This window comes from Anoplopoma fimbria, chromosome 10, assembly GCF_027596085.1.
Source record: "Anoplopoma fimbria isolate UVic2021 breed Golden Eagle Sablefish chromosome 10, Afim_UVic_2022, whole genome shotgun sequence".
Lineage (NCBI taxonomy): Eukaryota > Metazoa > Chordata > Actinopteri > Perciformes > Anoplopomatidae > Anoplopoma > Anoplopoma fimbria.
Window position 1 is genome coordinate 899508 of NC_072458.1, and position 19129 is coordinate 918636.

Sequence of the window (19129 nt, forward strand, 5' to 3'; positions counted from 1 at the left end):
TTTTTTTCTCTCCACACACACAGCGAGAGAGAGAGAGAGAGAGAGAGAGAGAGAGAGAGAGAGAGAGAGAGAGAGAGAGAGAGAGAGAGAGAGATCCCTCCAATCCATTGCCCTTTATAACATGTATCGCCTCATAACATTCATGCGTGTTTACAGCTCTCTGACCTGGGGGACAACTTAAGCATTATTATGTCACTGGGGAGGTCTGAGATGCATTTGCCACATATTCCCTTCTCTGCTGGCAACCAGACCATCGTCTATACCAGTAGGCTGTGCGAGAGTCGAGGGAGAGCATTATGGGGAAGAATGCGTTGTCAAGGTTACTTGCTCCAAGCCAGACCAATTAACAAAACAGGGAGGGACAAGCCAAATAGAGATAAATAGTGAATGTGTTGGACACACTTACACACTTGTGGATTTGACTAAGAGGCATATAAACTTGCCGTCATCTGTCATTGGACTGGTTATGGACTTTCTCAGGCATTTGATTACATCTTATGACCTACATCAGGACCGCAGAAACCCCATATATCACACAGTGCAGCATGAGGGTCTGGAGGACAACCAGGCTGTGTGTGCCTGTCCCCATCATAAACACAAGAGGCAAGTTTGCACATAACTTCACGACATTATAATGCAATGCTTAAAATGTGATAACTGATTGTATTATTTTCTAAACACAATCGTTAATTTACACTGCACTGGAACCTTCTTAAACCAGAAGTACGAATGTGATCATGTTTAAATTTACAATTTACATTTCAGCCAAATACAGATCTCAAACTGATGAGTTTATGAAATGGAAATTCACCATAGTCAGTTAATTCTTCCCTGGGGGAATACGAATGCCTGTTTCAAATATCAGACTAATCCATCAATTACTGGTTAGGATTGTGGTTAAGTCTGTACCAGGTGGTAAACCAACCGACTAACTAACAAACAGGCATTGCCAGCCCAAAACAAGGCTGCGATCTTTGTATCACTTTGTACATAAATGATATATGCAAACCAGAAATAATGAAATCAATTGTTTTTTTTATTTACGGACAACGCTAATAAGAGATATGAAGATACTTTCCAGGTGTGATATAAGACCATAAAATCAGCTGGAAACGTAACATAAGATATGCAAGAGTAAAGTTGACAAGAAGATTTGCAATTCTGTGAAAAAACAAGACACATTCTGATTCATAAAGCTGTAGCATAAGTTTATCCTCAAAATATCCAAATGGTTGCCATACAGGAGAATAATCACAATCCTCCCCTGTCACTTTAAAAAAAAAAATCTGTCAACCAGTTGGAGAAATAGCCCAAATAGCCTGCTACCCTAATGGTGAGGAAAGAAGGAGAAGCCTAGAGAGTTGCAGTAAAGCAGACTAACCTTAATGAACCGACAAAGGCAAGGATATCCACCGTTGCATCCAAACAGGTTCCAAGTTGTAGCTGAACAAGATTCCAATTATCCCAGCTGCTTCAGGGATCAGCATACTACCAGCTGTGCTTTGTTGTCCAGGAAAGCTTACCAAATCTAGCCAGTTCTTGTATCACTTGCTGCTCAGTTTACTTTTGCATACAAAAAACTGTCTTTTCTTTTTAAAGCAAATATGTTGAACAATGGAATTTAACTTCACATTATCTCCACTTTTAGCCACTTTCATTCCTCTCTCTGCTCTCCTCCATGCTTCTTTGGTGAATTGGTTTTCCCCTCCCCCAACTCACAGGTGTGTCTCATTTATCTCCTCACCTTCTTTCCCTGTCAGGGTGGAAAAGGTCTGTTCTGTACTTTTTCCCTCTTTTCCTACTTTTTGCTACACAAATGTACACAATTTGCATTGCGCCCTTTAAAGTAATGTATCTAAATGATTGTGTAGAGGTGTGGGGTAACACTTGCAAAAGCACAATGCACTCATAATGCATACTATAAAAAAAGAATCATGAAAATAGTAAACAATGTGATATCTTGAACACACCAACACACAGTTTTTAAAGTCACATTCTGTAGAACTTAAGACTGCACAAATTATGTACAAAGCAATAAATTAATTAATTCCTGGCAATATACAAAAACAGTTGTCAGATACAGAGGTGGTATAAAACATCTAATCTAAATAAGACAGCTGGGATAGAGCATGTGTGGGGTGGATTTATGGAATGGGATAGATGAAGATGTCAAGCGAAGTACAAACAAAGCATTTGAAAAAAGCAAAATGTTTTTTGAGAGGTACAAGGATGAGGAAGGGCCTTGTCTCTCTTGGGACTGCGATGCTTGTTGTTGACGTTGTTCTTCTTTTTTTGTTTTGTCATGTGTAGCAGAACTGCTGCCACCAGGATCCCGTTCAGCACAGACACAGACACCAAAGGCTGCTGCTAACAATAACACTTTCATTCCTGCGATTGATCACACGCACTTTCAACACAAATATACAGCTCTTGGGATTATGCGCCTCCATTTGCCTAGCTTCTCTGGCACACGAGGTCCAGTTGCTTTAAATCTCACAGTTCAGCAAAACAATGTCTTTATGCCTCCATTTACAATTCCATTGTAAATTGCATTTAAAGGGAGAAAATGATTAGACGAGGAGCAACAGCTGTGCCAATCATCTCACCTGATACTGCTGTCATGAGCCGTCTTTACAACTCTCTCTCCTGCAGTTTAACGCCAACCTGCACTTTTAGTTTTGTTGTAGTTTGTATATTGAGACAATTATGTGTATATGTGATAAACATTCATTTTATTTTCTAAGTCATTTAAGTTACAGGAGCAGGACCTCAAAGTGTTGACAGATCATATTTATTCATTTAGCTTTTTTTTTTTTCTTTTTAATTTCCTGTGTATATTTCCTGTTAATTTTATTGCTAATTCTTCTTTGGTTGCTTTCTTCTTCTTCTTCTTCTTCTTCTTCTTCTTCTTCTTCTTCTTCTTCTTCTTCTTCTTCTTCTTCTTCTTCTTTTTTCTTCTAAAGAGCAGTAACATCACAAGCCATTTTAAGCCGCAGTCTTGTTACTGTAGCAGGCCTGATAGTACTAGCGCTGCTGTAGTGGTGAAGATTACGACTCCCCTGATCCCACGCTACTTTGCAGAAATAAATCTGTAAAACAATTTTGTACTTGCGGTAAAGTAATGTTTTTGCCTTTCTGCATTAATATACTTATTATATCACTTTTGTGTCTGTACAAATACTATTATCCTTAAAAAAAATCAACATGCTTAATGACTTTTAAGGGAAAAACACTTTGAAACACCATTGATTTCTGATATTTTACATGCATTTTCTCCATTATCATGAACAAGAATATTTTTTTAGCAAATGTGCTGTCCATTTGAAAGCTTTAATGAAAACCGTAATAACTGCTTTTAGAAATGCATCCAATTCGGGCAAAATGTTTCACATTTAAATGTAATCGGCAACGGCATTTTTGATCATCCTGCTCCACATAAGCAACTATTCTATGACTTTATATAAGCAATAAAGTGATGGTTTTCATTCATTTAAAGCTCACGGATGACGGTTAATCAGTTACTGAACAGCACAGGTTCTCTTGTAGTACTTTGTAGCGTTTCATTACCTAACATCAGGGTTTTGGCTGGTTAAAGCGATCTGTGACGTTTTAAGTGGCCTGTTAAACGAGCTAATCTGATTCACAGGAGTCCTTTAACAGCCTATTTTACATGCAGACCTACAGACCTGCCGGGAGCCCGAATGTTACATCAACCCACTGGGCTCGATCTCATGGAGAAGTGCTTAATTGGTGCCTCTTGTGCCATTTCTGTGCTGGAAAAGTGGGACACTCCTCTTTGGTTTTGCTTTTCAAAATAACCTGGTGATTGTCCGAGTACGGCAGAGGAAGGATGATGTCGTCCCTGCTGACATTGGCACAGACAGCAAGAACTGCAGCCTGGTTGGCAATGCTAAGCATATTTAGTGTTTCAATACCCAATATGTCCTCCTAATGGTACAATACAACAAAAGCGTTGCATATTATTGCTATGTTTTGTATTACATTATTGTCTTACTGCTTGCTAACCTTCTTTAATTAAAATTATTTATATTGTTAAAGGTTGCAATACTGAGAATGAACAGTAACATGAAACAATGATACTTTGCATCAAATCATTTCTTTCTTTACTCTCCATCATGATTATATACAATTGATGTAGCCAATGTAATTTGATAACTACAGAGTGAAGTTTATCAGTAGTATAATAAATTGCCCCCAAAATAGCAACAGCTTCAGCATCAGGTGCTGGATATAAATATCACACATGTTAGGGATTTAATGATAAAACACCTGATTGCCAAATGTAGTTGTTGAATGTCAAGTTGAGTAGAAAAACAACAACACTCTCATGCATTATATTCTTAAGTTTTTAGGTTCCATGTGAGGATGATGACTGACAGCATGTAAATGTTATTCTTAATAATTGTTAAAACACTATTGTTTTCACACCAAAAATAAAGTCCTTGTATTTCTGAAGTGGGAAAAAATGCATTAATGCAGAAACATATCTGGTATATATCCCAATACCCCATAGTAAAAGCTTCCTCCAGTTTAACCAGCATCTGCAGGTCCTAGAGAAAAAAAAAAAGGTTATTCCATGAAACTAATTAAAAGGCTGTTTAAATGCATACAAGCTAATTGCTTTACGAGGCGCACTAAAATGCTGACATTTAGCCTACCATGGTAAGAGTCTTTTGTTTTATTTTATGGGTTCATGTATAATATAAGAGACACCTTTGAAGATTTTTTTTTTAATTTATAACTGACACTTACTACAGTTTTAACTTATCAACCTTTCAGTCACTGTGAGCATCATCATGCTCATGATGATAATGTTATTGGCTTTGCTCCAAGCAGCTATACTATAGTATTCAGAAGAAACTCGAACACTTTAGTGTAATTTGGAATACCTTAGAGGACTGAAGACAGAAATGCAAAACTACTCAAATTGCTTATATTCAACTGTATTGAAGTGGTCGTTGCTCAATTATGATTTGACCTTAGCAACAACAAGAATGCTCCTGGGTTTATGCGTTTTAGAATTAGTTGTTTTGAAAATGGTGTATTTTAATATTTATCAAAACGTTATAGTATATTGGTACCCTGCAAAGTGAATGATAACTACATGAATGGAACAAATATGTCTGCCATCTGCCATGTTTTATAATTTCAGTACACAGCAGTGAGAGTGATTGCAGAAGGAATGCTTCCTTTCTCTTCTTTTCAGCACTACTATTTGAACCTTAACACGGTCTGCTTTTTTCTTAATTGTAAAGATTAATGAGGTCCTTGGAAAAAGTTTATTTTGGTGAGGGAGCAGAATCTAATAAAAACATACCCTGTGCATTAATCACAACATTAATCACTTCTGTACAAATGAATGTCAGTACAGGTGCTTTGTTTTACATGTGCTGAAGTTTCTTCCACATTTCTTTTTTTGTTCAATCACTATGTGGAAAAATATTTCTTTTCTGTTCCTGTTCATTTTTAATAACTTTTCATTTCACATCCTGCGTGTGGTTTTAGAATTTTAAGATGACATTCAGGGTAACTTTTAAAAGAAGAGACTCAGGCTGTGCTAATGCATTTTTTATCTTTGACAACTCAGAGTTATTCATTTGCTATAAACGATCTGTCTGTCTGTCTGTCTTTGTATCTTACATCATGCCAAAATTAGATGAAAAAATATATCAATCAAGTATTTTGGAATTTAAGTGGTCTAATATAGCTAGACACATTAAACATTGTCACACAGCAAATGGATGGCTTAGAGAATCACATTACACACACACACATACACGCACACACGTTTTACAGAATGGACTGTATGCGGGTAATAATATTTCCAATGTATCGACTGACAGACGGCCTACTGACACGGTGCAAAGAAATGTGTGTGTCTGCATCGCAAATCAAAACCAATTTTCCCAGTTGGGATGGTTCACTGAGGGATTGCAGATAGGGAGCCAGGGAAGAAGATGTTGGGGATCTATTCCTGTAATGCTGTAGGTTGGCTTGACTCTTTGAGTGGGATCAAATAATATTTCACTCCCTAAGGGGTGAGACAGGATCCCTGAACGCATCCGGCTTTTATCTCAAGCCCCTCTCCAAGGCTCCGAGCCTTATCTACGAGAGTATAAGGATGAAAAGGACATGACTGGAGATCAAGGCATCCAATGTATGTTGTCTGTATGTTGGTGACAGTATTTATGAGGTATATTTGCTTCCCAGTAGTTTTGTTTGAAGGTTATGAAGGGGTCCATGTGTTTCATTTATGTATGTTCATGAATGCAAAGAGAGAGGGAAAGAGATAATAAAGGAAACGCGGGTAGATATCTTGAGCGTGCATGATTGTGTCATGAAATTACATGCATACAGTACACACTTCACACACACACACACACACACACCACACACACACACACACACACACACACACACACACACACACACACACACACACACACACACACACACACACACACACACACACACACACACACACACACACACACACACACACACACACACTAATCTACTTATATGCCTCCTAGTAAATGCTTACTTGCTTATGCCTTTAAGTACTACATTTATATAGGTTTACATTGAGTGGGAGATTGGAGGCACCAGTAATGAGAAAACATGGCCAGGACTCTCAAGTAGCTTAGCTGTGCATAGCTGTTCGGAAATAGCTCCAAAACTCGAATCCCCCTGAAATCACCAATTAGGATTTTTGTAAATTTCTCTCTAGGTTAAGAAAAACAAGAGAAATAACCTAAAAAAAAAGCCCTCTTACTTTAAACAGGGCCAGGCTATTTCCTCATGCCTCCAGTCTTTATTCAAGGTTAGGCCACACATGTCCTGACTACAGCTCTGTTCTCAATGCTCTAGCATGAGATAATCTTTTCATCTCAGTCTCGGAAAGAGCGTTGACCTAAAATGTTAAGCTACTCCTTAAAGAATCATTGGCTTTCAGTCCAGTTCCAATGGATCTCAGGATACTGAGCCAGCAGTGCATCACCCTCCATTACACACACAAAATCCTGCACTCACAGCTGAAAAGAATGACTTGAGTGCATGTGGGAGTCATGGAGGCGGTCACCCTAATTTGGACTCCTCACTACTGACCGCTATTGGACAGTTGGAGTTCGGGAGGCCGGCTTGGCTGTCTCATTACCCTGGAACCAGACATGTGAGGGATCACCACGAGTCCTCACCTCCCTGTCTCTGTCAGCGTATCTCCTACACCCTGTCCTCTCACAAATGGCCCGGAGGTTTAAAGCTGCCTGCACAGCCTCTTCCCGTGTTCTTTGTTAAACATCTAGCAAGTCCCAAGAGCTGCATTTCTTGGCATGTGAGAGAAGCCTAAGCCTACCACTAAATTATGCCAGTGTTTAAAGAAGCCCTGGGTAGTGTGGAGAGCCAATTCATTTAGACTTAATGTAGGTTGCCACGATATGTGAAGATGTGCGTTGTGGAGCCAAAAAAAGCTTCAATGAGTCCTTTACCTCAGCTTAGAATAAATCACCATAAATCAAGTGTCAAAGACCACTTGTGTTTTATCCCAGGTCTGTTTGACAGGGATTTAGATACTCAATGGATTTCCAGGGCCAGAATTTGGATGAGGAACAGCAAGGGCATTTCATATGGAGAGCCATCTAATGCCATTGGTGAAAGCCAGTCTCAAAGGAGCAGTCTGGCCGTGCCATCAGCCCCAAAGAACTGGGCCAAAACTCAAATGTTGGCATTGCAAAGCATTCGGGGATCCCATCCATAACAGCACAGATGAGAATAATCTGTTTAGTCAAACACCAGAAAAAGAGATGTCTATGACTTGTCCAAAAGGCCTATTAAGGGCTTACTTGGTTTAGTCGTTTTAGATGACTTAGTTTACAGTGATATACTCCTTTGTATTAAAGCCTTTGCATTAGAACCATTCTTTCTAATTCGTGGCTTCATCTGCACTCCTGTCCACTCCGGCCTTTTCCACACCATCCTCCCTTGTAATCTGCCCGTCTGCTGCATTCTCAGTGTCCTCTCTGAGCAGCATGGCAACGGAGCCTGTGGGACAGAACCATCTGTCAGCTACCGAGGAGGGACAGCCAGACACGCTACAACCATTAGAGCTATGGATTTCTACTGTTCCCTGTCTCCAGACCAAAAACTTCATCCTTGCATGCCCTGCGCACTTTCAGTTTATTGCAGTGTCAAACTGAGACATGTCATTCCACTTGCCGGTTGTTGCATGCTCCCAAGGTACCTCACACTGACTGTTACTTTGCCACTTTTCATCAACGTACAAATGGTGTTGTTCTTAAACTTCCTGTGGTATTTGTTGTGCTTGTTTTATGACTTTGCTTGTCAATCTTAGTCCTTCACGCTCTCCATCTCCCCGTGCTCTCTCTCACTTGAAATGATCTTACTGCAGAGTTGAACAGCCTGAGGCTTTTTCCACTATGAACTTTCTTTGTTTCCATTACGACCCGGGCAATGACAAGCAGTAAGGTGGTAAAGGATCTTTTGTAATTCTATTGTTCTGTCTTATAGTAAAAAAATGATTGGGCTCCTCAGAAACTCATAAAAGTTGGCACTCAGTCAGACTTGGTGAAAAGAGATATCCGATGTGGGTGGCTTTCTCCTGTGTGACAAAATAACTCAACAGCGCCCCTCTTTGTCAAAGCCTCCGTCAGTAAATGTTACCTAATTTATAATAAAATGAAATAATATAGGCTTTTGTAATGTCTCCAGATGTAATTACAGTATCCCAAATGTTTCCAACAATGTTCAAACCCAGAGAAATCTGGAATGTTATTCAAGATCACGCTGCATTTCATTTGGGCCTCTAGTTGCTCTTACTTCTGCGTAAACACCAAAAAAGACAAAATAATCAAATGATAAGTCAGCGAGTGAGGAAGGAAGTTGGCTAGCCACTGTACTGTTTACCATTGTTTGAATGTTCATTTGTGATGCATTTTTTTTCTGCAACACAGTATTCCAGTAGAGACCTAATTTATTGATATGATATTTTAATATCAATCCAGTTCACTGTGATGTGCTACATGCAAGCCATCAAGCTAATAATTACGGTAACGTTATAACGTTACACATTTCAACACACTCAAAGTAATTTTTAGTCTGATCATTTTTGAGCACGGATAACCGCGCTTGGCTATGATTAAATCCGTCTCATAATATTAGCTAGCTGTATGGGTAGTTAACACACATCTAATGGTTAGTTAGGTAACCTCACTATAGCTAATGCTACTTGCAGCTGTTTTATTACAATGAAATGACAAAGTGAATAAACATTAGATGTAATGGGATCATGTGATAATTTCTGCCCAAGTCAGAATACGTTTTCATCGCCAGTGGCAATAGTTTAATAATGAAGACACCAACTCCCATGATCCCAGGCTACTGTGCATTTAAAGATGCCCTTTGAGGTTCTACTATGCACAAACAAAAGTACATTTGAATTGCTTTATGTACATTTTTGCAGTTGCAAAACTGTTTTTGTTTTTTTTCAATAATGCATTATTTACTATGAGACTTTTTAACTGGAGTTGCTGGCACATTGTTCAAATCTCTGCGCATCACCGCCACCAACTTTACCGTATGCAATAGCTACAGGCAAATCTTTAATGAGGTGTTGACTGCAAAAGAAAAACTCACCTGAAAACAATGACACTGACAGTTACAAGCTAGGGGGAAAAGCATCTCCAGAAGGATGATAATGACATCACACCGGTGGCTGCGGCACTGCAGGAGTGTGTGTAGATTAGTGATGGAGTAAATATGCAGAAGCCGTGGTATACTCACTTACCAACACCACTGCACTACTGGTTACAAATATTACCATTACTAAGAGAACTAATCATTGAAGTTGTCCCTGTTTTTGTATAGTTGCTTAAATCCTGTAATAGTGGTAGATAGTATAGTGGCATAGAACTGGTAACCTGATAGATACTACCCTTTAAATATCACAACATACATCTGATTATGAGGGCCCTTAGGCGCACCACGACCTCCTGTGCTATGTGTGTCCCCTGTCGCCTCCAGGTTTCTGTCATGCACAATGCAAACAGCAGCTATTCTGGAAAACCACCCTTTGGCCCATGTTTTCAGTCTGTCAATTAGTTTGATGACATGATGAAACAGCTTTAATATGAAATGAAACAATAAAGGTCTCAAACAGATTGAGACACTGGACACCTAAGCGAGACAAGGGTGTTTGATTAATTAATGATGCAGGATACACCATAGTTGATATTATACAAATTCGGCTAATAACCTTAAACCAACTGACACAGTGAAAATGGGCAACAGCCTGAAGCCAATCTAGCCTTTTATGTGCTATAGCAATATTGTAAAAATAATTATAATATTCTCTTTTTTACTGGACTCTGTAGACCATTTGTTTCAGTGTTGACGTCACAGTACTGGCAATCGTTTTGTGCAGTGATCCCACAAAGACAAAAACACTGCAACAATAACTGCTTGTTACTGAAGATGTAGCCAAAACACACACAGAAAAAAAAAGAAATCCTTGTATTTATGTATGTATGTATGCAGTATGCATAAAAAGTCTATTGCATCATGTTCCTGCTGCGTCACTATAAAAGAGAAGTTTGCATTTATCTTGTGCTCAGCCATATTAAACTTTCAGGACATGCTGTTCTGAGCCTTAAAACAGACTTTTCTCCCAGCGTTATCAGGAACATGTAATAGTCTGTCCTTTCTTTCTTGTAAATATCAAGCAAAAAGGCAGCGCTGACAACAGGGTTCCTGCTGGACACAGCCTCAGTCGAGCTGAAATTTGTTATCCCTTCCTCTAATGTCCAGCCACTCTTCACTTTGTCTCCTTGTACTATTTGTCAGCAGGGTCTCTCCTTAGGTCACTTGTGACACACCAGTGCCACAACTTAATTACCCACAAACCACAGCGAAAAAAATAACCAGGAGGCACTGTAATTACTGTGACTCAACTGCCAGAGGCAATGTGAAAACCCTCTCCTTGCCTTTGCTCTGTCACCATGCATTTGGTTCTTGGGGCTGGCTTCTCTATTTTCTTCCTCCTCTGACCTCTTTCTCATCCCTCTCACTCCCTTGAGAAAGTTCCAGTTGGTGGCCTCTCTCCAGGGTTAGTGATGGCAGCTCCACAGGCAGACTTGTCCACACTTAATTACCCACAAGCCAATTGGAGGTCAAATGTAGAGAGACTGAGGCATGCGCATGGCGTCATCTCTTGCCTCTTTTTCTTTCTTTCTAGCACATGACTGGACCATCAAAGCCTGTCCACTGTGACTATTTTCCCCATGTTACATAGCAAAACAATTTTGGCAAAATCCACTTTGGAAGAGGATTGTTATTAGCATAAATATCGCTCAAAGTTGATACCATTTTTATGAAATAATCACTTTGAATTGACATTTTCCCCCTTGGTTATTTCAATGAAACATGACTTCAAACCCATAGAACTGTTCCTATTTTATTTTCAGACGGACCAGCGGGGCCTCTGATTGGTCACGGTTAAGCTTCAATGCTTCTGGGTAACAGAGTTTGTCATGCCCAACACCCGGAGTGGTATTATGAAAACATGGGATTGCGAGTACACTGCAAATCAAGAAAGAACCTAGTTGTCCTCATCCGCAGATGCCCTTGAAGCAAACGTGTGCGCACATATGAGACACTGAGATCAATTTGAAAATTTATTTTCATATAAAAAGACACTATGAAAACATTAGAGGACTACTTTGTACAATCTTATGTATAAAAAGAACAAAAATGAGAGAAAAGGAAAAGGAGGGGTTTTCAGTAATAAACCAAGTGGAATGTTGGATGGTCGTAGCAGTCGGTTAACACCTAAGCATTGAGAGGTTGAAGGGTGGAGGTGAAGGTGAGGATAGTAGCTTTTGGAGCTGGCATAGGCCTGAAGTTGAAAATTGGCTCGCCTGTGTATCATCATCATTTTTATGGGCTATTGAGTTTGGCAGGATTGCAACACACAAAGGAAAACAAGAAAACATACTGACATACTCCTGCATCAACTTCATGTGTTAGCATTCAGGTCACACCAGTTTAACATATAAAAAAAAAAATAAAACAATTGTAAGATGATCCTTAGTTGTGGTGATCAGTCAAACATCTCAATGTCATTCAATCAAGCAGCATCTCACTTACCGCTCCTGAAGAGGAAAACTTAAAGTCCCGCCCTCATTGAGGTGAAACCTGTGGTACTGTTCATATCTAGCCAGCAAAATATGGAAAAGATCACCATTGGTAGAGGTAAGTAACAAAATCTCATACTGCGCTGAAATCAAACATGTCTTTCTTTCTTATTCTTTTTTTATATCCCATTTATAAGTTACCATGGGAACAAGGCTTTGTAGAGAATTCATCTAAAGCTTTCTCTCTAATGTTCAGTTTTATCTATAAAAAACATTTTCTGTGTAAAGGTCAAATCTGTTTTCCCCTGAGACTGATGTTTTCTTCCGCTATAGATTAACACCCATTGACTGAGAATTTGTTCCGTGACAGGCCAGCATGCTTCTTTTTTTTTTTCTGTTTGGACACACGTGCATTAGATCCACAGCATCACAGAAGGTCAGGTGAATGTGACCTTAGCTCTGCAACCTGGGAGCCCAACCTATCTGCCTCCTCTGAGAGGGAGCGAGCGTTAGGTTCCATCAGCTGATTAGCTTGAAAGGTTAGGAGGCCTGCACTCTTGTCTCACCATCTGTGCCGTGCTGCACTACTACCACATTAGGGATCTTTAAACAGATGGTTTGAGGGCTGCATTAGAAAATGTCAGGACAAATAGCCTTCCCTGGATAATTACTGTTCTGAGCGCTCCCCTTCTTAATCTGCATCTCTGCCTGCTTCTAGCTTCCTCGTTTTTATATTTTAGGATCTTTTTTTTTTCTTGGCTACTACTTTCTCTTGCACTTTCTTCTCCTTAAATTGTCTCTCATCGCTTTCTCCAGACTGTAAGATTAATGGGCGCCGTTTTGAACATGGACAGAAAAGTTATCGAGCCATCTATTGAATTCATCCTGCACTCTGACACTTTCTCTCTGCCGGTGTGTGGAGGACTGATGTGCTAATGTAGCAACAGCAGGAAACTGGTTGTCCTCTTGTAGCGACCAAAGTACGGATGTAGAATGTCAAGTAGGAAGGATCACCACTGGATGTTTTTTCTTTTTTTGTTCAGTCTCCTCGTCAGTCTGCCACCTTGGAGCCTCATAACCTCTGTGACTCCATCTCTGTCTTTCTATTTCAGTCTCTCTTTCTGCAGCTCCTGTGCTCACAAATGCAGGTTACAATCACACAGACAGGGATACATGTGAAAGAGGAATTTTACAGCTGGCATCACTGCTAACATTAAGATTTCATGCCTCCTGGGCTGCAAGAGAAGGAGAAACAAGAAGGAGGTGGTGGACGGAAGCAAAGGAAAGCATGTTGAAATATTTAAATCCATGATGAAGAATATAATTTGGCTCAGGTGGTATTTACTTTCATAATAATTGGCTTTAAAAACCTCCTCATGTCACATGAAGCAAACATATAATCCCTCAAGAATGGGGGAGCAAGGCGTTGTGAACTGGCAACGCCTTCATTTTTGCGTAATGAGAGATGCTAAACGGAGCTCGCACAGATTCCATTTGGCCTGAAAATGACGGAGATATTCTCTTTTCCACTGCAAATGGTGATGGCTGAAATGGATTCAGATGCTGCTATCTTTAAAGGCTTTTATCTCCAAGCACTGGGGGGGGAGGAGATGCGAGAATCTGCACGACGATCACTATCCTTCTCTTCCCTCATGATTTTGTTTGATAACATGCGGCACACATTACCTCAAAAAGTAAGCCAACATTTATGTGCTGTCCCAAATCGCTTATTTCTTTTTAAGTTCTGCATGGGTTCATTCTCACAGGAAATGAAAAGAAAGACAAAAATAATGAAAAAAGGCAGCAGAAGCAGAAATCTACCAGTCTGAAAATAAATCAATTCTCCTTGGACAGTTGTTTCATTCATATTATTTTTTCATTAAAAGTTTCAAACCATAGAAGAGGACATTTCTTTTAACTAAACCATAGAAAATACACAAAAAGGGGAATACAATGTTGACACAGAGGATTTAAGAGGAATGGATGGACGGGGTTATTGAACCGGAACCTGAAAAAAAGCAAAGAGGATGGCACATATCAATGAGCAGCTCTTTCATTGTCCCCCATCCCATAGCCATCCAACGAAAAAACTTAAATAAAAAAGGAAAGACAGAATAAGAGATAGAATGCTTCCATCATCCATTAGAAGGGAAAAGGAAATAAATGAAAGCAGGGTGCCTAGGGGGCTACCAGTGTGAGAAACCTCAGTGAGATGTTTTTTCCCCCCTTGCTATAAAAAGAACTTAACGGTGCAGAAATATTCTTTTTTCCCCCCCCCACCCAACCCCCCAAATCATCAAACAATTGAAAGAGATTTTCTTTTTTTCTCCAGAATAAAACAAGACATTTTTTCTCAGAAATAAGTTTTTCATAGTTTTCTTAAGTTCATTTAAAAATTTTCCTCAGTCCCAGACATGTCAAGCCCCTGTTCTTTCTTTTCAATAGTCTTTGCGAAAATATAGGATAGAACAGTCTTCTTTCTATGTCCGTCCACTTCGTCGGTAAACAAATATGGGGATCCGACAGAGCACATTGCAGGAGACGGGCAGCAGTGTGTTGTGAGATCTTTGCGAGAAATCGTGTACTTATGTATAGCTTTTCAGATGTTTGTCTCTGCATGAGCATGTGTGTATTCAAGTGAGTGCGTGTCCGTGTGTGTGTGTGTGTGTGTCTTCACACTTCAGTCTGGAAGTCACCCTCAGACGAGTCAGGCGTGTTAGCGGAGGAGGAGTCCCAGTTCTTATTGTGCAGCTCCATCCGGTCCTTCTGCTCCCCAGGCACGATGGACAGCTCGGGGGTCATGGTCTTGAAGCTGTCCCACGAGCTCTGGTCCTCCGGGGTTGACTTGTCCTGATGGAGGAGGAGGAGGACAAGGAAAAAGGGCCATGTTAGCAAAAAAAAAACATAGCCTGGATTAAAAAAAGGCACCGCGTAAGATATAACAAAGACAACATACAACCTGATGGTTTTGGACACAATCTTCATCTGTTCTAATGACACGGGTGACATTGTTGACCTGGCGCCTACTTTTAGGTTTCAGTGAGTTATGCTAGTAGCAGCTAATGTAGCCTTTAGCATCTAGCCTCAAGCAGGTATGAGGACCGGGCGACATAGGTCTGGTAACCTCTCCTCTTTTTGGTTTTTCATTCTGCCGTTTTCATCACTTTCTCCAAATTCCCTCTGTATTCACAAAACACTTTACAAATGCAGCACTAATCCCTGGAAACTACATTTTATTGGTTAATGTGTGAGTTCACCTTTAAATATTTCCAGTTGGTAATATACTTACATAGTGGGTATTCTTAAATAAATTAGCTTTCAATTGAATTACAACCACATTACCTTTGGGAACCAGGGAGGCAGGGAATTCCGGGGCCCACACTTTTTTTACCCTGGGGCACCCTCATAGGTTAGAATGTCCCTGACTTCCTGTTTCGATTTTGGACTTCTTTTTATTTTCCGTAGCTGTGTAAACACACAATTTTCCTGTGCAATACTGGATAATTAGAGGGATTTTGCCTGCACTTACTATTGGTTTAATCTTCAAATAAAGTGGCGTCATCAAATAAATGACATGACCCCACTAAACTGTTTGCTTGTTTTGAAAATGTCTGATCATTTGACCCAAGTGTTTCTTGCCATGTCGGACTGTGCAGCAATGTCATTCCAAAATGTCAGCATTAAGTATGGTGGGGACAGTGTTAGCTATACGGATACAAATGATGGCCATTAAAAGGTGACCGATATTGTAATCAACTGGAATTGTCCTTGAAACTGAAATGCTTGGAAGCCATTTCCTCGACCAGAATACAGACTTGGAGAGGGATTCATTCAAATGTGCACCTACAAAAGCAAAATGTTATCCTTAACCTTTGCAAATATGAACACACAGACACACAAAGAGGCAAACCACTCAGGGCCATTACTTAGAAGAGATTCAACCTCGCAAACACTAGAAAGCAGGAACATACACACCTGTGGTTCAAGGCATATTTCCATTTTTCTATGATCAAAAAATACTTTTGTATACAAAAAACGATACCTGTCCTCTTTTATCTCCCACCTCTCCCAATCAGTGACTTTTCAGCCTGATAAAAGCATGAAACCCTTCCGGGCTGGAGTCTGTGATCGCTGCATGTGGTCCGCAGATGTGCCCACCATGCATGTAAAATACATGTGGCGGGATCAGTTAAAAACGGCTTTAGAGGTGGCATTATGCATCAGATAAGGGCCATTATTCAAATCAGACTCGTTATCTCAGAGATAATGATAATCAGAGACACGAGCTGGGGGAGACGTGAGTGACTCTTGGTGGAGCGAAAAAACAGACCAAAAAAACCCCAAAAACTACATGGAGCTGAATATTCACAATAGGAATATGAATGTTCTTGCATATCTTGCAGTTTGCACATCTGAAATGTGTGCTCCATGTTCCCATTTGCACAGAGCCTACGTAATCCATTCGACAGAGCGCTGTATGGTCTTCAATTCTATCCCTCAGTAGCTCAGCTTCCTCACTCTTTAGTTTATTTTATTTTTCCACAATCCCACCTTCTGCTTCTTCACCTTAACTCTCATGTAATTCACTTTGAGCTATTCACCACCTCAATCCCATCTCTCTCTCTCTCTTCAACAGAGAGACACACACACACATGCACACAAGCCATTGATCTGCAGCAACGTAACACTCGTTGCAGCGCTAGGGGGCACTATCTGCCTGATTATCATTCCCCCTGCGTCACAGCACTGACAGTTGGTAAAATGAATACAAAAGGCATAATCTGGGAGCCAATTTGCATGCTAAATGCTGGCGAAGGAACATTTTGTAATGCAGGAGTGTGGGTAATTCTGCAGTTAAGCCCAACTTTATCCCTGGGAGACTAGGCTAACGCGATTGTGCAGCTACCGCGCATGTCTATCCGTTTCCCTTTACGCCATCTCTGCCTGCCTTCCGCTCCATCCTCAAACCCCATAAAGCCCCCCCTCATCCCCTCACTCTCTGCCAGAAACCCCTCTACTTACACTCGACGAGTTCTTTTCACCTCCGGCAGACGAAATGCTCCATCGCTTTTCCCTCTGTGGTGATGAAATGGGTAGGGAGAAGACGAAGGGGTAACGAGAGAGAGAGAGAGAGAAAGAAATGGAGAGAAGAAGAGAGGAGGAAAGGGGGGGGGGATCACAGTCACTGACAACTCTGCCCTGAAACAATAGCATTGTTCCCACACCTTCAGCAGGTGAACAGGCAGTCGTTGCTTTGTGCTTACACCTTACCCTTCTCTCTCTCTCTCTCCATCTCTCAATCCCCCCCCCATCACCAGCTCTCTCATAACAAGATGTATGAACAGAAACAGTTGATCAGGCGTGTGAACGTGAGAGCATGGTTGTGCACACAAATTTGAACTATGTTGGAACAGGCAGCATTTTCTTTTTTTTTAACGTTCTAACCACAGGCTGCATATGGAACAAAGCAAAGGCAGAGTAACTGAAGGATTCTACACGCTATGCATGCACCACTGATAGCAACTACAACTATCATAAAAGGGATAAAAGAAAGGACAGCATGTTAGTGTATGAGTAATCTGATTCTAAAAGCCGTAACAGGGAATCTGCTGTGCAGTGCTAGAGGCTTAAGAGCTCATGTTTTCTAAATAATGTTGAATGAGGATAAGAAATCTGGGTATTAGTGCATGGATATGCTATCCAAACTATCTGCATTATTGATTTTTTTTCATACTGTATGTGTTAACACTACCCATAAAATAGTTAATGCAAGGCTATAAAGTGGACATTGCTGACTCTGTATGTTCTGCCTCTGGATAAACACATAAACATTACTCGCCCTGCTGTACCCCTGCAGCGTTATCTATCAGGGTTTATTTTATTTTTTTATGTTCCTGTCAGCAACAGTGGTTTGCTTTAGTTTTTCTAGTGTTTTTTTTCGTTGTCTAACATGTACAGGTGTTCTAAAGTAACAGGTGTTTTCCTGGTTGGCTGGCCGGCGTGTGAGCTTGTGATGAGTCCAGCAACACCAGTGCAAAAAAAAAAAAAAAAAAGGAAAAGTCCTGCAGTGTTTGGTAAAGCATTTGTACTTTCTATGTATGTCTCAGGTTTGGGCCCAAATTGATTGCCTTCAACGGCTCCAACAACTTCGCTAATATTGACTTTATTGACTTGTGTTTTTTTTTGCCCTAGCTGCAAGTATTCCAGGCGGTTGTAAAAAAAGCTTCTGCAACAAAAATTGTACATGTATTTCTTATTTTTCTACCTGTATAAAACAGACGAAATTGCCAATCATTCTATCTCAGAGTGCTGTTTGAGTGCTTGTTATGGAGTTTCTACAGATACGTGAAAAATTCAACCCCTATGAGATATAAGACATTTCTAGGCCTCAACACACTGCCTTGGGGTGTCATGATTTATCGCTATATGTGAAGTGTTCATAAAGTGGCTTAGCCTACATGCTGAAAATGCATAGAGAGTTTGAATATGCAACATTTTGATACTTTATGGTGACATATTGTAAGCGGAATCAGTGGTGGAATGTAGGTGCAGTGCAAATTTAAGGGGCTCGCAGTGGTTTTTACATTTTTACTCCACCAGATTTATCTGTCAGCTTAGGTTTCTATTAACTTTACATATTAAGATTTTACATATAAATCACATACTCAGTTCATAAACTATAAGTAGGTATAAAACAGTTAAGTACTTGCCATTACAGTTTTGCTGGCACAGCAGGGCAAAACGGATCTGATGGGGCTGTTAGCACCACAAGACCTCCAAACACAATGTCTATCACTGGTTAAAGGTGTGACAGTCTCATATTTAAATTTTCTGCGTGAACGGCCAACACTTGAAGTTTCAGGCAAGCTATTTTCCCGGAGAAAATGCTACAAGCTGCAAGCATGACACAACTATGTGAAGGGGAGTTTGAAGGGATAGTACATACTAGAAAAAGATGCTTC

At 40.2% G+C, this 19129-nt stretch overlaps 1 protein-coding gene across 1 annotated transcript in view; it reads right to left on the bottom strand.

Moving 5' to 3' along the window:
• Positions 1 to 14840: 14840 nt before the first annotated feature.
• The window catches only part of adgrb2 (adhesion G protein-coupled receptor B2), a 133663-nt gene continuing 129374 nt past the window's right edge, over positions 14841 to 19129 (bottom strand). Inside the window, exons 34-35 of the mRNA XM_054606163.1 lie at positions 17190 to 17243; positions 14841 to 15017 (exon numbers count right to left, since the gene is read on the bottom strand). Coding sequence (XP_054462138.1) covers positions 14841 to 15017; positions 17190 to 17243 — 231 coding nt within the window. The remainder of the gene's footprint in view (positions 15018 to 17189; positions 17244 to 19129) is intronic.